Genomic DNA, 20,823 nt, shown 5'->3' on the forward strand with positions numbered 1-20,823 from the left:
AACTTCTAATCTGGTCGGATTTCCAGGACAGTGATCGAGCCGCATTGACTAGTGAGTGGAGTTATTGTTTCTTAACAGAATCAACCCAACCTTTGGTCTCTCTCTTCCAGTTTTTACTTCTGTGCAACTGAGTGTGTAGAGACAAAACATCTTTCCTATCCTTGCCTCCAGTTTGAGCTAATGAATCACTCCTTGAAAAATAACTCCCTTGTATAAAGAGGAGCCACTCTCTCAATCACTCCTTGTCCTCCTTAGCCTGTTTATTGTTCTACACTGTTCTTATCACTATCTTATTATATATTATATATTTATTTACTTGTTTGTTTCTTTCTATGCCTCTGCCTCCCACAACCCAAACTAGGGCACATACAAGCATGAGAAAAGAGTCTCTGACTATTTTATTCATTGCTATATTTCCAATGCTTGGACATAGAAGGCAGTCAATAAATATCGTTGAATGAATAATCGAAGTATTCTCTTTTTGTTAAGGCAGTAGCATTAAAAAATTCCCTGATTCACTCCTTCCTAATTTCTTTCTCAGCTTAGGAACAATAGGAACACTCTTTTTTAATTCAGACTTAGTCTTTAAAGCCGAATGAAATAAAGGGGCTGGCGCCCATGTGGTTCAGGACCGACACAGGACTGGCCTGATCATGGTGGCATCCACAGCTGTCAGCCTGGGTGCCCAGAGACCACCACACCTGAGCACTTAATTGGCTACTAACTTCTCATGATTAGGTTTCTCAAATTATGCTATTCTGCAGCATATCCACCAACTGTTAAATTATTTTAAAGAATGAGACCAAACTGTTACATTTGATTTTTTTTTGTTTAGAAATAACCTCAAATTTACAGAAAAATTAGAAGTTAAAAAAAAAAAACAAACCTTTCTGTGTTCTGAATCACTTGAGAGTAAGTTGTCAACTAGATTCCCCATCCTCTCCAAATACTGTAATGTGAATCTCTAACAAACAAGGACACTCGTCTACATAACCACAACCATCACTATCAGGAAGTTGACACTTATACCATACTACCATGCAATCCTCTCTCTCCTTTCAAGTTTCATTAATTTTCCCAGCAATGTCCTTTATAACCAAAGGACCGGATTCAGAATTGTGTCTTGCATTTAGTTGTCATACCTCTTTGGTCTCCTTCAATCTGGAATCATTCTGCAGTTTTCCTCAGACTTTCACGGCCTTTTGTGACTATCCCTCCACTTCAGTTTATCCGATGTTTCCTCATTATTAGATTCAGGCTATGTATCTTCGGTAGAGACTTCACAGAAGTGACGCTGTTCTCACTGAAGCCTATTGGGTAACACACAGTTCTGACTTTCTTGCCTTACTGATTTTCTTGCCTTTTCCAGCAGTTCTGACTGGCCCAAGACACATGTTATGTTTACCTGGCAAGGAGAATAAAGGTCGCAGATGGAATTAATGCTGCTAATCAGGTGACTTTAAGATGAAGAGATCATCCTGGATGATCCTGGGGGTGGGGGGCGATGTAATCACAAGGGTCTTTATAAGTGGAAAGGGAGGAAAAAAGAGATGGTGGCACAGTGATGTGACATGAACAACTCAATTGGCCACTGCTGGCTTTGAAATGGGGGTAGAGGGCCATGAGCCAAGGAATGTGGGCAGCCTCTAGTATCTGGAAAAAGCAAGAAAATGAGCCTCTGGAAAGGAATGCAGCCGTGATTTTCGTCCAGTGAGAGGTCCCAGGCTCCTGACATCCAGAACTGTAAAATAATAATAAACTTATGTTGTTTTAAGTTGCCAAGTTTATGGGAATTTGTAATGGCAATAACAGGAAACTAATACATACCCCTTGACATGTCGTGGTATGTATGTATTCAGTCTGAAATTCTGCAGACTCTCTGCCCAGGCCCGTGAGGACCAGCTTGCACTTGGGTCAGTACATTGACGTGGTCGACCCCCTCTCTGGGCAAGGTTGGATGAGCTGGTATCGGACACCTCTCCCTGAACACGTCTGGTTGGCTGGAAGCCATGGCGAACCAACGTGGGGCCAAATTCCTCCTGAATGGAGTAAGAAAGCCTTTTTCAGTCCAGAGGTGCAAAATCTTGGCTGGATCATCCCAGTAAATTCTCAGGAAGTCTGGCAAGCTCCTTGTTTGGAGGCATGCTCTCAGTGATGTCAAGCTTGAGCCTCTGAATGGACGCCCCCTCCCTGGGCAGCCTGTTCCTGTGAACTGAAGAACGACCTCCACGCCTGCTTGGCCTGGCTTGCTTCCTCCACTGTCCCGGCTTCCATTCGCGTGAGTGGAGGTGGGCCGGGAAGTAAAGTTCTAAAAGGAGAAAAGCACCAGAGAGACCTGCAGACTCAGAGCGGCTCAGGATCATTTGGTCCTATTGCCTTTCGCACAGAGGAAGGAGCTAGTCCAGGGTCAAACTAGATTAGCTCAGACCGATTTCCTTTATGTGACAGAGAAAAGTTGTCCATTATTTTTGCAAATGGGAGTCGTAGTCTGCCCATGAAGGGGATCCCAGAGAAGTCTGACCAACTGAGGAATCTTGGTAGAGAGAGCAAATTTAGGAAAAGTTTGGGAATTTGGAGGAGGAAGGCAGGAAAGGGGGCAGCACTGAGCTGGGGAGGGTGGGGAAGCGGGGTCCCTCTGCCCCATCTCAGCGCTAAGCATTTTCAGCCAGTACTTCGGCCTTGCTAGGGGTTGGCCTGCGGGCCTCCCTCTCGGAGTCCCGCCCAGGGTGGCTCTCGCGGGGCTCCCCTATTTGGCCGGCTCTCCCGGGCTCTGGGCGGGGCCGGAGGAACGCGGGGGTGGGAGTCCTGGAGGAAGATGCGCGGAGCTGGCGGCGAGGCCGGGCACGGGAGGCAGCGGGGTGGGGATCTGGGGTGGGCTGCGCCCTGCAGCTCCAATTCATTCCACACCCCGCGCAAAGCAGCCGCTCTCAGCTGAAATCACTCCCCTTTCAGGAGGAGGGAAGGGAAATCAAGGTACCTAGCCCCTTTCTGCTTAAAAAAAGCGAAAGGAGATCTGGGCAGCTTTGCGGCCACTCCCGCCCCACTCCTGGACCATGCACCTCTGCGTCTCCCCGCTCAGCCACAGGCGAGGACTCAATTTCTTGAGCTGAGAGCTAAAACTTGGTGACTTTTCTTCTCCCCAACAACCGAATCATGCCATGTGTCCAGAGGAGCTGGCTTGCAAACCTTTTGGTGGTGGCTCAGCTCCTGAACTTTGGGGGCCTGTGCTATGGGGAACCCCCTCAGCCGGGCCAGGTGCGCTTCCCGGACAGGAGGCAAGGTTGGTGGCTTTTCTTTATTTCCTTTGAAAATCTGTGGTAAAACGTGTGAAAAGTCGGTGGCTCCCTTTTCCCTTCCCCCACTTGGCTGAACTCTGCAGAGCCTTTTGGCTGATTTGTAAGGAAATCTGAGCTGGGAGCTCTGTACCATAGAGTGTCTCGGAATTCCGTGTTTCAGGTGAAGATACCTTAATTCTTACTAAAAGGTGAATATCGTGCTCTTCTTGATGCTGCTGCAGTCAGGACTCCAGAGGTAGCTGGTAACCACCCCCACCTCTCTCTTTTGTCTCCTAAAGGCTGCACTGTTTCAATCTCCTAGTTTTCAGAATTCTGAATGTGGAAATGATTTTATAAAAAAAAGTTAGAACTGGCTACGGGCAGGCCAGTGTTATTACAGTGTTTCTAGTTACTTTTAAACTTCGGGTCAGGGAAGGGGAAATGTGCCCTCCCCACCACCGTGAGCCTCCCCCGTTCCGCCTCCCCCGAGTGATCTTGGCTGTGTTTTGGTTTCCTGGAAAGACTTAGGGCTGTGTTTTAAAAATAACAGTCCTTTGGGGGAAAATTTACCACTTTAGGGGGTCACCTTTTCCTGTCTTGCCTCCCTGATCACAGCCAGTTGTGTCTCTTTCTGAATATTGTGAAACTCATGATGCCATAGACACACTGGAGGAGTTGTGATAGATAATTTATTATTATTATTAATTATTATTATTATTATTATTATTAAGCCTGACACCCTGGCAGAGTGGTGCTGTTGCCTCTGCTATTTTATTGGATTTGGAAGGGTCGGAGACACTTTCCTGTTTGGTGGGGAGTTCATTGTGCTTTTGGGAGAAAACAGTCATGGCATTTGTAATGGCCTGTGTGGCTGGAGAATGTTACATGCACCAAGACTGCTAAGGCACTCTGTGTGTGTCAGCCCACCCTATGACCACCCACAACAGCCTCCTGGGGTGCAGGGACCGTTGTAACTATTCCTGTTTTGCAGATGAGGCAGCTGAAACATGGAGAATGTATGGGCCTAGCTAGTGGTGGAGTGAGGTTTTGAAGCCAGGTAGCCTGACTCCAGAGGCTGGCCTCTTACAGTCAAGCAACATTGCCCTATAGTTGTAATAGAGACAACACACACACACACACACACACACACACACGTGTGCAATCTCATGCACCAAGTGCTAGGTTAGCATCCATTAAGTCCCGTGTCTGCTGCTCAAGTCTTGAGAAGTTTCCATGGCTTTCTGACTCCTTTCATCCCCAAGACCATTTGGGTGGCAGACATCACCAGCCTGTCCTTGTTTAGGATTTCCAGGCAGTGATTTCTGCCTACGTTGCAAAGTCCAAAACTGCTGGAAAGCTCATCTGCTGAGACTTCAAGGGCCATCAGAAGCAAGTCCCTTTGCTTTTCTTGGAAGCTGGAACCCTCAGACACTGGGGTTCGATGTCAATCAGTCAGCACTCGCTTGTGTAAACGGTCCAGATACTGTCTCCAACCCCCAAGTTTAAAATAGCAGCATTTGTTGTTCTTTGAAAAACAGCCCCTTTGTGAAAAGTCTCTCTTCTGCAGCCTCACAAAGCCTGCGAGCACTTCCCAGGGCATTTGGAGGTAGTTTGGTTCAAAGACACACATTCTTCTGGGTTGGTTTTCAGCTCTGCTTGCTCCACATCTTCTTTGTAAGCAAATTCAGCTTAGCGTGGAGCACACACTATGGGGCCTTGCTTTCTCCTCTCTGGAAAGTGGGAAATGGTTGTTTTTCCTGGTCACCTTTAGGGGTATGTACTGAGAGTTTGATATTGAAAAATAGCTGTAAAGTGCTGTGAGCTTATTGGCGATGCCTAGACATTTTAGGTTTAAAAAATAATTTCAGATTTTAAAAGCCTTTACACCAAAATATTCGGCCTTAATCAACTCACTAATGGATTTACAAATAATCCACATTTTAAGCAAAAGAGAAATTTCTGAGCAGAGTTCTAGCCAACTAGTTAGAGAGGGAAATTTTCAGGCTTCCTGGGAACAGGATGACCTGGGTTTTGCTTCCAAATGACCTGCCTGCTGCTTCATGATTAGCCAATGCCCCTAGACTTCCATTTGCACTCTGACGGCATTTTTGAATTGCACCCAAATTCCAAACATTTAAACTTGCGAATTACTTTAGACATCATCTCTCTTATCCTTCTTATTTTTACAGGTGAGGAATGGGAGACCGAGGTGATCAGTCTGTTAGCCAACATGTATTTATTGAGCACTTACCAAATGCCAGTTTACCAGAGGGCTGAAGGGAATTGCACAGGGCCCACCAGTCAGAAACATATTAGAGCCTAGATAACCACTAAGGTTCCTTCTCATTTAAAGGGTCGGGCCCAGTCGGGATTTTAGACCAAGGAAGGAATATAGAGATAAACGCAACCCTTTCTGGGACTAGAAACAGGCAGATTTGACAAACTCTGCTCAGTATTCTTTCCACATCGCTCAGTGGTGCAATGACTTTTATCCGCAAGGTTCCCAATCTAGCATCAGAACAATGGGAAATATTAATCTCGTGTACAACATATTGCCTCTCTTCCAAGCCAGTGATATCCCCTTAGGTTTGTTATTCCCTGGACTGTTTACAAGTCACCAGTCACTTCTGTGATCGCCTTTGCTCCCGACGACTTCATGAAATCAACAAGGTAGGCCCTTGACCCCATGTTAGAGATGTGCTCTGGGCTGCACAGGCTTGTGCAAGAATGCAAAGTGTTTCGACACAAATGTTATCACGCATTTATGACATTTGCAAAAATATAAGTTCTGCCAGCAAGAAATGATTTCAGCTATTTTCTTAATGTGAGAAAAGGCTTCACAGTTTTGATATTTTGTTTGTGTTAATAATAAGGAGCAGTTATGGTTTGTGGATTAGTTACGAGGTTAGTGAGCAAATCCAACATCCAGTGGTTTTTTTTTACAACTTCAAAGGGACTAACATACTTCTTCACAACATTTCCGCATATGTAATTTTCTATAATAAAAATACAGTCAAAAGGTTACAACCACCCATGGAAGATAATTATGAAAATAAACTTCCATTACAGAAATTTCACTGCCCTTTTCAGTAAGGAGTCTTTGAAATTCAATTGCTCTCTAAGATAGGAATAAATATGAATAATAAGTATAGATTTGACCTAAAATTTATAAAAACTGGCAGGTAAATATTCTCTCACCTCTTTCGTTTCTTTCTAAGTAGAGGGTATAAGATCACTTGGTCTTTTGTATTTTCAGAAGTGTTTGTGCCAACAGGCTTCATTCAAAGTTCTCATGAAGTGTTAGAATTTGTGGCCAAAGGTTTCAGATTGAATTTTAAACCAGGCAAATCAAAACATTCAGGGCCTACAATTTATTTCCATAAACCCTAGTGTAGACTGTGATATCATAACCCTGTGTCCCAGCCTCGCCTCAGCCTTGACATCTGGTGCTCAGTGCTAGACCCTTGAGAAGCAATTAGGGCAGAGCTTAGAAGGGTAGGCTCTGGGGTCCAGTTGTGCCAACATGAATCCTTACCTCACTTTCTTTCTTTCTTTTTTTTTTTACAGAGGTGAGAGTGGAGGCTAAGACAAGGGACACCATTAATAATACCCACCCCTGAGAACTGTGAGCATTAGACGGGACCAAGTTGGTGTAGTCTTAGTGCTATACTTAATCATAGAAATGGTAAAAGTTAGGAGCTGTTAATATTTCCTGCCATCTTATTTCTCTATCTCTGTCATATCTCCTCTGAACTCTAATTTCTGTTGGCCAAGGTTATAGCTACCTAATCTTCCAAACTAAGCACCTACTGAGAGGAAACCGAGGTGAGTGTGAGTTTCTTCTGTATCTCTGCTTGGAGGATACATTTATTTATGGCCACGGTGATCTCTGGTAGCCAAGTTTCTTCCTTTAATACCAGCAATGTCTAGTGAGCGCTATTTGTCAAGCACATTCTAAATCTATTACATATATTAATACATTGGATTCTCGTACCACCCTAAGAGGTAGATATTGTTATTATTATGCCCAAGTTATAGATGAGACAACTGTAGTTGGGCCACCAACATAAACCATGCTCCGTCCATGGCCTCCTATTTCCATCCACACCTATGGGTTGACATGACTTAGCTGCTTCGTTAGCAAGAGGCAAGACCAGTCTTATTTCTCTTTATTATGCCTGATGAAGACGCAGTTGTCATCTCCATTTATTGCTGAGCAAATCGAGGCCTCTTCAAGAAGTCAAGCAGTTCTTTTCTTGCCAGGTCATCGTTGCCAGGGGCAGCGATTATTACCTCTACTCCGTTATACTCTCAAGTGCAGCTGCTTATGTATGTGAAGTGCGGTGGGAAACACATGACTTTGAAATAGGAAACATAAGATTTTAATCCAAGTAATGTTGCGTATTGGCTCCGTGCCTTCCCTTAGACTCGGTTTCTTTATGAAATGGCGATCATAATCTATAAGACAAGGTCATTATGAATATTGGGTGAGGAGAGACTTATAGTACTTGGCTCATAGCAAGTGCTCATTAAATGGCTACGCTAATTGTTATCATTATATTGTCATACATCCACCCGATGTTGGCTCTCTCAAAAACCCATTAGATCAAAAGCAACTTGGTGAAAAGCTCTAAATTTGTTTGCGCTTTTATTCTTTGGGCAAGAGGTGCTTTGGTCTTTCGTTTATAGTTTCAAAACTTATGTCTAACTCTTTGAGATGTATCTTCAGAGACAGGATCTGTGAGGGACATAAGAGATTCTCTTGAGAGAGGTGTCAGCATCTGGACATTGACCTCACACACAGAGGTGCCATTGCCAGATGACAGTAATACTCAGTCGAATACGATTTTTCTTGCCCTGAATTTTCCTCTACTGCTCTAACCCTAGAGGAGCCAGAGACATCGTTGTGAGTAGTAAAGGAGAGGAGAAACATTAGAGAACTACTAACAGAAGCCTACCACATCTGCCTCACCCAGCTCAGCCATTCCTCTCCTGAGGTCTGAACTTGGAAGAGCAGTGACAGCTCTGATACTAAAGAGGTCCAGATATTCCCTGCGGAGGGGGCAGTACGGAGGCCTGAGTCAGTTTGTCTCCTAGTTCGTGGCATAGTAGCATCATTAATTTGTGCAAAACCCATTCTCGTTTTATTTATTTATGCATTGTGTCCCCATTCTCCACTTTCATTCTTTCTCATAGAAAACCATTTCATAGAAAATAATTCGAACAGCTTCCATATGCATTTTTTGTTTGCGTATGTCCTGGTAAACTTTATAGTATTGTTTTTGTGTGTACGTATTTACCATTAATGTAAATGGCTCTGTATTAACTTGCTTTATTTCTCATTTTCCACTGGGCATTGTTGTTAAGATCTGTCATGTGGTTATGTGGTCTACTGGTCCCAGATTCTTCAGTTAAAGGCAATGTGTCTGGACATTTTACACCTAAAAACTGAGACACTTTATTAGTACCTAAGAGTGAAAACTCTGTGCTCTGCCCCATATTTTATCCAAGGCAGAAATGAACGACCCTACAAAGTGTGTTCAAAGGCAGTTGTCTGGGAGGAAAAAAAGATCTTTTATAATTTACCTCATCAGGTCCAGTTCTTTTAATTAACCAGCTACAAATGTGTTCACCTCTACATCCACACAGATGAATCAGGCACCTGTGATGTTCAAGATTCTGGCCTCCAAAGGGTTTGGAGATAAATAATGTAATAAACAAAAGATATTGTCAAATAAGGCCACTCTGGGAGCTACAGAAAGTAAGGATATGGGGGTTCAGAAGAGGGAGAGGGAATTTCAGCCAGAGACATTAAGAGAAAGAAGAGAGAGGATTGGAGTTGGGACTTTAAAGCATAAACAGGAATAAACAGGATATTGATAGAGAGCGCAAACAACATAGTGGTTGGGGAAGCAACACAAGCAAAGTAACACAAGTTAGAAAGCGCAAGTAGAGCTGTGAAGTGACCAGTAGAATTGTTTTCTTCTCCCTTTTGTTCTTTCTCCTCGAGCGGATTAGTTTATATTCTAAGTTGGTTAATGGTTTGCTTTAAGAACTCTGTAACCCAGAGTAATGATTATTCCCTAATCGTTAGATCCCTTGTTATTCTCAAACATAAAAATGAAGGAGCGGTGGGGACCTAAATTTGAGTAAGTCAAAAGGCGTGTGTGTTCTTGCGTGTAGAAGGAAGAGCTGTTCCTCTCTTGCAATGTTAAAGTGGCAATTTTCACGTTTTGAGCCCAGGCCTCAGATTGCTTACCCTTTCTTTTTGTATATTTAGTGAAAATAAAAAAGAACCACCCAAGTTCTTTTAAGCACTCTCTGCTACCTTACCGAACACTTAGGCTGTAATTAATGTGAGGTTTGTCAGAGCATATGTGACGAGTTTGCTGTGTTTTTGCATTTTTCCATTAACTCGACTTCATGGGACATTCCCGAGGCATCTAAACTCCTTATAATGAACAGCAAAGCCCTGTGATTTGTATTAAACAGCTCTTAACTTGAAATGTTCCCATTCATCGTACTTGCCGTCTTCCTAACAGGATTCATCATGAATTAATTTGCGCCTTAATTTGGCTCTGGTAAAACATCTGACATCCTAAGCTTTGAGCTCAGAGGGTCACACACACGAGGATGGAGTCCCATGTCTGTTCAAATAATTTCATGTTGACAGCATTTGTATGGTGGAAGGGGTCTTAACACTGCAAGTCAGCAGTGGAGTTTTGCTATTAACAAACTAAAATCTAAGTGAGCAACGGGAGTGCATTTGCCTTGCTACAGATTCAGCAGGGCTCCCTCAGTTTTCTTCTGTATCCTTTTTTCTTTCAGAGCATGTCATCAAGGGCCTGCCAGAATACCATGTGGTGGCTCCTGTCCGCGTCGATGCAAGTGGGCACTTTCTGTCATATGGCTTGCACCACGCCTTCACCAGCAGCAGGAGGAAGAGAGACTTGGGTGGCCCAGAGGACCGGGTGTACTATAGGATTTCACACGAGGAGAAGGACCTGTTTTTTAACTTGACAGTCAATCAGGGACTTCTTTCCAGAAGCTACATTGTGGAGAGGAGATATGGGAACCTCTCCCATATTAAGATGGTGGCTTCCTCGGCGCCCCCCTGCCATCTCCAGGGCACGGTTCTGCAGCAGGGCACCAGAATCGGGACTGCAGCCCTCAGTTCCTGCCACGGACTGGTGAGTGCCTGGGTCCCTCGCCTCCCTCCTCTGCTCCCAGACCCCTGGCATCTTGACCTGCACACCCACTGCCATTGGGTTCACAGATGCATTCAACACTTACCAGTTGAGCACTGAAGATGTAGATGGTCCCAACGTCCAAGCAGGTCAGGGAGAAAGTGCGTAAAATTAAAAGTTGCTCGGTCTGGAGGTATGGGGGTGTAAGAGCTCTAAAGTAGCAGCTCTGCCCAGGTGATTCTAGCCTGCAGTCAGGTTGAGAACCACTGCTCTAAATTGCTCCCTACTTTCATCTTGTGTTTTCTAAGGGCTTACCGTTTAGCCTAATTCCAGGCTTAGAAATAGAGTAATGGGACTTTTCACTTTCGAATGGCCCCGGAAAGCAGTGAGAACCACCACATGGACATTTTCAAATTCAGATTTCAGATTCATACTAATTATATATAGGAGCACCAAGAAGCAAATATTAACTAATGGAATTTTGTGGTAGTAGCCAAGATGATGGAAAATTTTTAGATTCAAATCATTAAATGATTTTGCCAGAAGAACCAATCCACTGGGATTACTTTGAAGCCTTTCACATATAATTAAACAATTAATGGATGGTTATAAAAAAAAAGCACCAAAGCAAATGAGTTTCTTTCCTTTCTGTGAGCAGACACGCTGGCTGGCTTCAAGGTCATTTGTCCATGTGCCATAATTCGCTGATGCTCACCTAGAGTGAACTTAGTCCAAAGGGAAGTGGTTGAACTTGAGTCTGATTTCTCCTGATCACTGGTCTGAGGTCTGATCTCCAGGATATTTATTTTGCCTTTCACCCAGGGATTACCCCGCACACTCACATTCACAGGTTGGCAGGCGTAGGATATGCTGGCGCTCAGCCTGCCACCGCTCCTGGTGGCAGAGGTGGCATTGGGGAAGGCTTTCTGAGGAAAGAAACACTCTCATGTGGAGGGAGGACATCTGCTTCTCATTCCTGTGGCTCAGGGCTGGCATATTCTTTGCTTCAGATGTGGTCATCCTGATGTAGGAGGTTATGTTCTCTTGGAGTTGGCTATAATTTGAAGTTCATTTAGTCTCTCTTGGAGCGGACTCAGGATGGTTGCAGATTGAAGACTCAATAGAAGTTACCCACGACAAGCTGTGGGATGACTTCCTTCCTCCATTTAATATCTTTTCGCTCAGCTCTGGTGCCCATCCTCTTGGAAGCTGTTTTCAGAATAGCCCATGTCCCCAGCTCCGTGGCTCTCCCTCTGTCATCATCCTTTTCCCCTCAACACTTTTATAACTCTGAAGTTATGGAATTTGTTTCTTTTGAACAGTTTAGTTGATTTGTTCTATTCTGAGTTCTTTGATGGAGAAACTGTTCTTGAATCAGATAGACTTGGAATTCATCCTCAGTGGGAGTTGTGACCTATGAGAATCCCAGTGGGGTGGTTTTAGATTTACTGTTGCCAGGGGCCTCCAGGGCTTGTTCTAGGTTAATTTGTTGTTATTATTTCGGTTTAGATTTTTGCACCAGGATGATAGTGCAAAATGTTAGACTCCGCACTTATGCATGATACAGGATTGGGGTTCAGACAATTCATGGGGTACTACTCCACTTTCCCTAAAGACTTGGTCTAGGCACCCACAACCTGAACACCTGAACTGTACACCTGAATCAGTAAACAAATGTTTTAAATGCCTGTTCACAGTCAGGAACAGGATTTCTCAGCTCAGGCTTTATTGAAGTAAATACAGTTCTTGGTTCTGTATTAGACAGTAGCCTCCATTCCAGCTCTTGCTGGGGGAATTAAGTCTAGACCTCTCATCTGAATAGCTGCCCATGGCTCTCTCTCCAGGGCCATTCAGCTTCCATTCCCACTCAACTCTCTTTCCCTTTCCCTTTGGCACATAGAGATTTTCTTTCTTGTTTTGAGCTCAGCTATGGATTAAAATTTTGAAAGAGGTATTCTTTTTAGTTTTGTTTTGTTTTTTTTTTTTTAGTTAAAGTTTTGGTTTTGGGATAATTGTAGATTCGTGTGCAATTAATACCGAGAAGTCTGTGTAACCTTTACCCAGTTCCCCCAGTGGTAACATGTTGCAAAATTACTAAATATTATCATAGCTAGGATTTTGACATTGATAGTCAAGATGCCCAACCTTTCTATCAGCAGTCTCTCACGTCGTCCTTTTATAGCCTTACTCATTTCCTTTTTATCCTCCGCATTTTGTTTTATAGATGAGATAGAGTTCGAGACATTCATTTATTACATTTATCATTGGTGAATATTTTCCTTCCTCTCTTCCTCTCTTCCCTTTCCTCTCTTCTTCCATCCTCTTCCCTCCTCTTTCTTCTTCTTTTTCCCTTCCCTTCTTCTCCTCCCCTTTCATTTCTTTTTTCCTTCCTTTTCCTTTTCCCTTCCTTCCCTCCTTCTTTCCTTCCTTTCTTTCCTCCTTCCCTCCCTTCTTTCCCACCTCCCTTTTTACTCTTTCTTTCTTTTGCCTGTGGATGTCCAATTGCTCCAGCACATTTTTTTTAAAAAGGCTACCTTCCCTCCATTGAATCGCCTCTTCACTTGTCAAAAATCAATTGGACATATATACATATCCGTGTGAGCCTATTTCTGAGTTTTATTTTCTACTCCACCGATAACATCTTCATTACCGTAACTTTATTACTATAGCCGTATATGTAATCTTGAAATCAGGTAGGTACTGATTCCTCCCACCTTATTCTTCTTTTTCAAAATTGTATTAGTAATTCTAGTTCCTTTGCCTTCCCATATAAATTTTAGAATAATCTGACTACAAAAAAAACTTGCTGGGATTGCGACAAGGATTGCACTAAGCCTATATTAATCTGGGGGAATCGACATTTGCTGTGTTTAGTCTTCGGTCCCTGAACATGGTAAGTCTCTTCCAAGTCTGCCCATGAGACCTACCTCAGTTGACAGGTGGAAATAAAAGGTCCATGATGTTTGGTCTTCCTTCCTTCCCGAGGTGAGAATTATATAGTCTTCTTAGGAAAAATTATAAATCCCACTTTGATGATATTTCTCACGGGAACTCTCTCAACCCATTACCCTTATCTGTATCGCCCATTGAGTAGGCTGTCCTTGTGGGGTGGCAGGCCTATCTTCCCATAGGTTAACGTGAATAGAGAATGAGGCTCTTAAATGGACTCAAATAATTGCCTTGTATTTTTTCTTCTCTGGATTAGAGAATTTATTTGGGGAAAAATTATTGAAGTTGTTTTGTGCAAATTTGTTCCCTTGATTTGTTCACTGATACTTATTCTTGAAATAGTCCGTTCTGGTGAGCTTTCTGATTCTAAATTAGTCTGGTAGAAAGATATCAATTTCTTTCGTGCTGAAACTCAGTGTCCTCTCCAGTGCTGAAAGATGGGGGCTGGTGAGATGAGCAGTTTATTCATAGGTGGGATTTGGCTCATCGACTCAAGGCATATTTGGAGAAGAGTCTGCTCTAGTGTAACCTAAGTTTCTATGCCTCATTAATATGATCTATGATTTCTTTTCAGTCTGAAGAACTTCAGTGCCCTTTTCATTTGAATCCCTTCTTAAAGGCTTTTAAATGTACAACCTGTCTGGGAAGTTTTAGCAAGAACCTTCTTTTTAATGACTGCCTTAACCCTGATATGCTCCTTGCAAACTATTCCTACATGGAAAATATGGATAATCACATTAGTCAGCTCTGTTCACCTTACACTGTTGTAGATAAAAGCTTCAAAGTACTTTAGAAAGTGTTCCAGTCCTCTTGTTGGTTTAGTAAGGATAGCTGAGTCTCTTCACCCACATTGTTGGGACATCTCATTAAAACTGTTCTTGTCAAGTCATCAGTAAACTTTGTGGTGCCAGCGGGTGCCTCTCTGTTATTGTACTTGATATCTTAGCACCATTTGATATGAATAATTATTTCTATTTTTAAATTGTTTTTCCTCTTGGCTTAAGTCTCACTATATTATTATAATTTTACTCTTACCTACCATGCTGACAATTCTGACTCAATAAATATCCTTTGTTCCTTTCTATGTCTTTCACTACTAGAATGTTGTTGGTTTTGTCTGTGGACCCCTCTTCTCTACCTTCACTTTTCTTAGGTGACCTTGACCAGTTGAAAGTACCATCTATTTGTCTGTCATTCTAACTACCTACTTAATCATCTATCTATCTATGAAATTACCTAATCATTTTTCTATTGTCTATCTATCATCTATATCATCTACATCTGTCTCTGCAGATGTATGTGAATAACTACTGAATGTAGTCATAAAACTCCAGTATTTCCTTGGACCTTCAGCTGCCTACTTGCCATTTCTACATGTATGCCTAACAAGAATCTCAAATTCAACAAGTTCAAAGAAATGCTGTTGATTCTCCCTCCCATAGTCTTCCCCACTGCTGTCTATGTCAACTCCGTTCTTCCAGTTGCCAGGTCAAAACCCCTGGACTTATGTCATCACTGACTCTTGTCTTCTCTCACACTCTGTATCTGTTCTCATCAGCCAATCCTGTCAGCTCTTCCTTCTGTTATGTTCAGAATCTACCACTCCCACAGCTAACACTCTCATCCAGTTATTTGCAGCAGGGGTAGTTTTGCCCTCCAGGGGACATTTGTCAATGACTGGAGACATTTTTAGTTGTTACAACTGGAGAAGGGGGATTCCTTCTGGCATCTAGTAAGTGGAGATGAAAGATGCTCCTGAACTTCTACAGTGCACGGGACAGCGCTCCACAACAAAGGATTATATGACCCGAAATGTCAGTAGTTTTGAGGCTGAGAAACCTGCCCTAGTCCTAGTCACCTGAGCTAAGGAAAAGCCTGGACCATGTGCATTGACCTCCCAAGTGGTTCCTCTGTTTCTTCTCTTAATTCCCTACAAGCCATTTCTCACATAGTGGCAAGGCTGGACTTTTAAACACATTTCTAGAGCAATGCCCTCTTCTGCTTAAAGTCTCCTACTGGTTTGTCATCACAGTAGAATAAAATCTGAACACCTTGCCCTGGCTTCTAAGGCTCCCTCTGATCTGGTCACTAGCCATCTCCCTTCCCTCCTCTCCCACACATTGCCCTCCTGCACGGTACTCCAGCCACTCTGGCCTCTCTGTTTCTCAGATGTACCGAGCACACTCTGGCCTCATCACCATTGTGTGTACCTCCACGTAGCTGTTCCTTGTCTTTTGAGTCTCAGCTTAAGGTCTTCCCCGACCACTCAATCTAAAGTATATTTCTCCAGTGTTCTATCACAACGACTATTTTATTTTTAAAAAAGAACCTACAATACCTGATAGATTTTCTTTTTTTGCTTAACTTTTCTTCCCCTCACCCTGTGTTGTTCATTTAGCTATGTTCCGTAATAAGCACTCAGTAAATACTGGTTGAATGGCTCAATGTGTCTATTTCAGTATTTAGCCTTTATATTGTTCCAAGTTCTTGTAGACACTCCCAGCCGATTGCTTCACAATGAGATGATATTTCCTCAACTACCCAAACAAAGGCTTGGATGCCACCACATTGACTTCTGCCTGAATGGTTCCCAAACTCCTTTTGATGGGGTCCCAGTTTCTTGGCTCCTTATCATGGCAGTGAGATGTTGCCTCTGCCGTATGGCTCTCCTGGGTTCATCACGTTAAGAACACTGTAACTGCCGCCATCATGTTGACTTTGGGAAGGAGACACTGCTACCAACTTGGCTATTCTCTTCTAAACCTGTTTTGGGCCTTTCTTTAGTTCTGCAAAGCACATCAGAATTCAAGCTATACTTTTCAGTAAGTTTTTATTGAAGGTTTGCATAGAAAAAGAAGGGCTGTACAACACAAATAATAACCTAACACTTCTGCTCACCTTGGCTGTGCTCAGAGTCTAGGCTGAGCTTCAAGAGGGTCTCTAACCAAGCACCTGGCCTCTCGATATGTAGCAAGGATCACTCTACCAGAAATCTCTTTGCTAAGGGACGTGCTGAAACATTTTTCTCTTGTGTCCCAGGCCCAACCATGAGGCCTCTGAGAAAGGAGGAAGCTTTCCTCACCCCAGTCTCAAGCCATCTTTGTTTCTAGTTCTTCTTTAGAGGTATTTCTTTCCAGGAATGTCTCCTTCAGGGAAACCCCAACCTAAAGCTGCAGGTTCCCACCGGGCCATTTGTGCATTGCAAACCCTGCAAAGGTACCCCATGAAGAGGAACAGTGGAGGACGAAATACAGCTCGGTCTCTGCCAGGCAAACCAAGCCCTGGCCCCAGGAGGAAAAGGGGCCTTTGTATAATCTTTTAGCCCAAAGATTTTTGTAATTTGCCTAGATGAGGTGCCTTTTAAAATTCATCTGTTTGGGGAAAGCACCTTTTAAAATTTCATCTGTCTCCTCTGCATACTTTCTTGTAATTTGCACAAATGGGTGCTACTATAGTAGCCACGGAAGCCCCTACCCACAGAATTTGGCCTGACTCTGTGGCCCCCAAGTGACAATCACATGAGAATGCAAAAACCCATCGCCAGCATGTTTCCCCAAAGCCTGAGGTATTTAGTTTCAAATAGCAGTATGGAGAGTTGGGGTGTGTGTGCATTAGTAACAGCTCTTTTCCCATTAAGCTGCAGCAGGACATGACCAGTTCCCTCTCCTGATCTCGTCTTTGGTTCATGTTGGAGAACAAGTGTGTGTCTCTGTCCTGAAACCAATGGGGTCTTTGCTTCTCATCCCCAGGGAACAACTGTGTGACCTGGAACATAAAGGAGGAGGCCTCCTCCAGAAGGCACAATTATGTAAAGGCTCAGACCCTACAGATATGTGTAGAGGAAAAACATTTCTCTCACACAAATACTCAAAATTAGAGTGAAACTTTTCTGCCGAAATCTATACCCAGTAGCCATATTTGAAGGCATCCCTTCATTTTCTTGTGTAGCTATCTTTACATTGAGGCGAAAATTTTAATTTTTGTCACCAGAACACATGGAAGGTATGCACCAAAAAGAACTTTAATCTGCCTTCTCTTAGGATGGCAGGACATTTTGAAGCTTTGGGATAGTTTTCCAGCTTCTAAACAGCAAGGTGCCAGTTTTCGCTAGGCTATGCTATTACAGTAATTTTAATTCTTTAAACCGTGTTAGGTTCTAATTTCCAAAAAATGTAAGAATTAAGTCTTCTCTGTGTTTTGCTGTGTGGATGCTACAAATGAGATTAATGACATTTAAAAATGGCGCCTCTATTGAGAGGGATGTGCTTTATACCATATGACTCCCTCAAATGCAGTGCAGTTCCTGGCCCACGTGGAACATCCTGCTGGTTCCTGTTTTGTACAAAGAATGTCACCGTTTCTGCCCTCTTGTTCTTGAACTCCGGCTGCCGCCCGGGGTGATGTGGCCAAGGAATGAAATCCGCTGCCGAACTGTGTGGGAAAACTCCCAGCGTGGCTTCTCGCCTTGCTTCCTGACCCGAAACTTCGTGGCTCCTTGGCAGGAAACGCTCGTTTGAGTTGTGGGAGGCCAGTGTGTCAGGGTTTGTTGTTCCTCACCAAGAAGAGGGAAAGAAATGCTCTGTGTAACTCTGCTCCCAGGCCTAGGAGTTCTCCCTGGCCCCTGACCTTTGGGGGTTGCCTGGTAAGACCCACTATTACTCAGACATGAGGCTGGAACTGGGCTGGCAGGAGATTCCTATTAGTGCCTGGTGTTACAGGCTCATAAACATGAGTGGGTTTTTTTTTTTTTTTTGCCTCTGCCCCTCTCTTTTTTGTCTTTCTGCTTTTCAATTCATCAGGTTCATTTTTTTGCATTTCCAGCATGATGGATTGGAAGTGGGAGAGGGACCTGAAGAACCTGTATTTTGAGGAGTAGTAGTATTTTCGTCCTTTTGCTGGATCTTGAATTAGGGACGTTCTCTGTGATCTTGGGATGGTGCAAGAGAAGGAACGATCCTCAGCCATTATGGGAGGCAAGAAGCCAGATGCTCTGTTTCTTGTTGGGTATTTACTTGGCTTACAGGTTCACAGCAATGCAGCGTAGAGAGAAGTGACTTCCTTCTCTTGTATTTCTCTTTCCTGGAAGCTTGACTTTGAACCTCATTTCTGTTTTTATTACAGACACTAAAGATTAAGTGTCCAGAGCTTCCCAATAGATGTTTATGTATTAATATTTCTCTTCTTTTTTGATACAGCATGAATTGTAGGTCCAGGAAGCTTAAATATTAGCTTTCAGAAAGATCCAGTTCCTTTAAAATATGTCTCCATTGACTTTGAGAAATGAGAAGATGAGAGGCCTGGGTTTTAGGTTTGATAATTGAAAAAATGTTTTGCTTGGTTGTTGATGATCTTTAGTGTGACATGACTGATTTATTTTTGACTGAAATGAGATCCTTTGCCTCCTTGGGTCTGCAATTCAAATGGACAGGGTTTTTGCTACCAAATGAGTGGTCCATGGACAAGCAGCCTGAGCATCACCTGGGAGCTTGTTAGAAATGCAGATTCTTAGATTCTACCCCGATTTGCTGAATCAGAACCTAAATTTTAACAGAATCCCCAAGTGATTTGTACAGGCATTAAAATTCGGTAAGCATTGGTCCATCAAACAGAGATACTAATTCTATTTGAGTTCATCTTTTTATTTATTGCATCCTTTTGGCAAATACCTGAATGCCTAACGATGCTTAGAAATGATCCTGTCAATGTTGATGGGTGAAAGAGTGGAAGAGGAATCTTAGATATTGTCATTCAGAAAAAGACCGAAAAGATACATGGGACCTTGTGAGCAAATAAGACCAGTTATAGTGGCCAGATGTATACATATCATCATCCTTTGCTGCTCTTCTGTTCTCTGCATTTTGTTATAGTCAAATCCATGTCCTTGGCATGGACAGATCTTACCAGGACAACTTCCTGTTGTTCTCAGGTTCTTTAATTTTCATGTCTCTGGTGAGTGTGCTAAGCAACCCTCTCTCATTTTGGTATCTTTGTCTAAGCTGTTGAGAAGGGATAGGTTTTCTGGGCTCTGGAAAGGCTGGGACAGACAATAACAACTGCAACTGCTGAGACTTTCATTCCCAGCCCCAAGGAGATGGAGCCTTGTTGATCCTAAATTTGGGTTAGGAATGAGGAGACCTTGGTGTTTATAAATATTATCTTAAGACATTGCAAAAGTGGGGTTTTCCAGCATGTTAATGAAAGGCTAGGTATAAAAGAGCAATGGCAAAGCAAGAATGAGGCTTCCTCCTCTGCTCTGGGAGGACACTGTCCATGCAGAGAGGGCCCCTTATGGCAGGGTACCCCAGAGACGACAGGGACAGGAGACATGGCCTCTGCTCCTGGGTTGGTGCCACCCTACTTCCATTCACTTCTATCCTTGACTAAATGTACTGGGGATTTAGGAAAGGTGCATGTGTGTTGCTCTTTCCACTTCTCCATAAGCCGTTTGTTAACCCTGCAGTTGTCCCATTTGCCTTCTTTATTGATTATCCCTGGTTATTTGCTTTTAAGGCTTCTCAAATAGTCAAACATGGAAAATCTTCCTCTAAACACATTAAAAAACCATGACCTGAGATTTCCCAATGGTATATGTTGTTGGATTTGCTTGTTTTCCTCCTTGAGATATTTCAGGCATTCATTTAAAAAGAGTGACTTTTGTACACTAGTGCTTCCTATCAGACCCAGTTTCTCTAACTTACACATTCCTTCATGGTTCTGTGGTGAAATTGGCTAGGAGGACAGTTAGCTATTCCGAGAAACAGATTTATCAGAGTTACAAAATTTCATACTAATATTCTCATTTGATGTCATTGAGTTTCCCCTTCACCAAGACACCCACCCCTCACCACCAGCCATTCTGTTTACAGACAAATTTTTCCCTGGAAATTTTTTTCTCACTTAATGTCTGCTTTGACCCTAAGGAATGAGTCATACAATTTAAAAAGGCACAGCTTCCACAGTCTCTGACTAGGTCATCAGATATCACTATCTTCCAAGCAAGCTTCCTTTCTTCTAGCAAGTCTTTTTTTTGTTTGTTTTTAAGTTTGCAACTGAATTTCTCTTTCGATCCTCCAACATTATCAGCTTATCTCTAATGATTGATTTCTTTTCCCCCCTACCTGCTTGTGGGTTTTCTGGGCTTTCTCTTTGGCTTTCTCTTTGGCTTTCCATTCTTTTTTGCTCTTGCTGTGTTAGAGTGATTTTTCCCCTATTTTTAAGCACATTTGCGGAAGGAACACACGAGGCTGAACTATTAGCTAAAATCAGCTTATTTATATAACTTATAAGGTATTTACTATATATAACATATTTAATGTATTTTATATATTTTATATTTTATGTATTTTATAATATATATTTAACTTATATAACTTATAAGTTATTTAACTTATATAATTTCTATAAGTTTCTTA

The 20,823-nt window shown here is 42.8% G+C and overlaps 1 protein-coding gene and 1 long non-coding RNA gene across 2 annotated transcripts in view; both read left to right on the forward strand.

Moving 5' to 3' along the window:
* The first annotated feature begins 2,811 nt into the window (after window positions 1-2,811).
* The window catches only part of ADAMTS12 (ADAM metallopeptidase with thrombospondin type 1 motif 12), a 260,943-nt gene continuing 242,931 nt past the window's right edge, over window positions 2,812-20,823 (forward strand). Inside the window, exons 1-2 of the mRNA XM_039842527.1 lie at window positions 2,812-3,280; window positions 10,104-10,465. Of these exons, the coding sequence (XP_039698461.1) occupies window positions 3,154-3,280; window positions 10,104-10,465 (489 nt within the window). The 5' untranslated portion in view covers window positions 2,812-3,153. The remainder of the gene's footprint in view (window positions 3,281-10,103; window positions 10,466-20,823) is intronic.
* Window positions 12,922-20,823, forward strand: part of LOC120586218 (uncharacterized) — a 9,141-nt gene continuing 1,239 nt past the window's right edge. Inside the window, exon 1 of the long non-coding RNA XR_005648638.1 lies at window positions 12,922-13,355. This is a non-coding gene — a long non-coding RNA (uncharacterized LOC120586218). The remainder of the gene's footprint in view (window positions 13,356-20,823) is intronic.

The sequence above is a fragment of the Pteropus medius genome, unplaced genomic scaffold, assembly GCF_902729225.1.
Source record: "Pteropus medius unplaced genomic scaffold, Ma_sr-lr_union100, whole genome shotgun sequence".
In the NCBI taxonomy this organism is placed as follows: Eukaryota; Metazoa; Chordata; class Mammalia; order Chiroptera; family Pteropodidae; genus Pteropus; species Pteropus medius.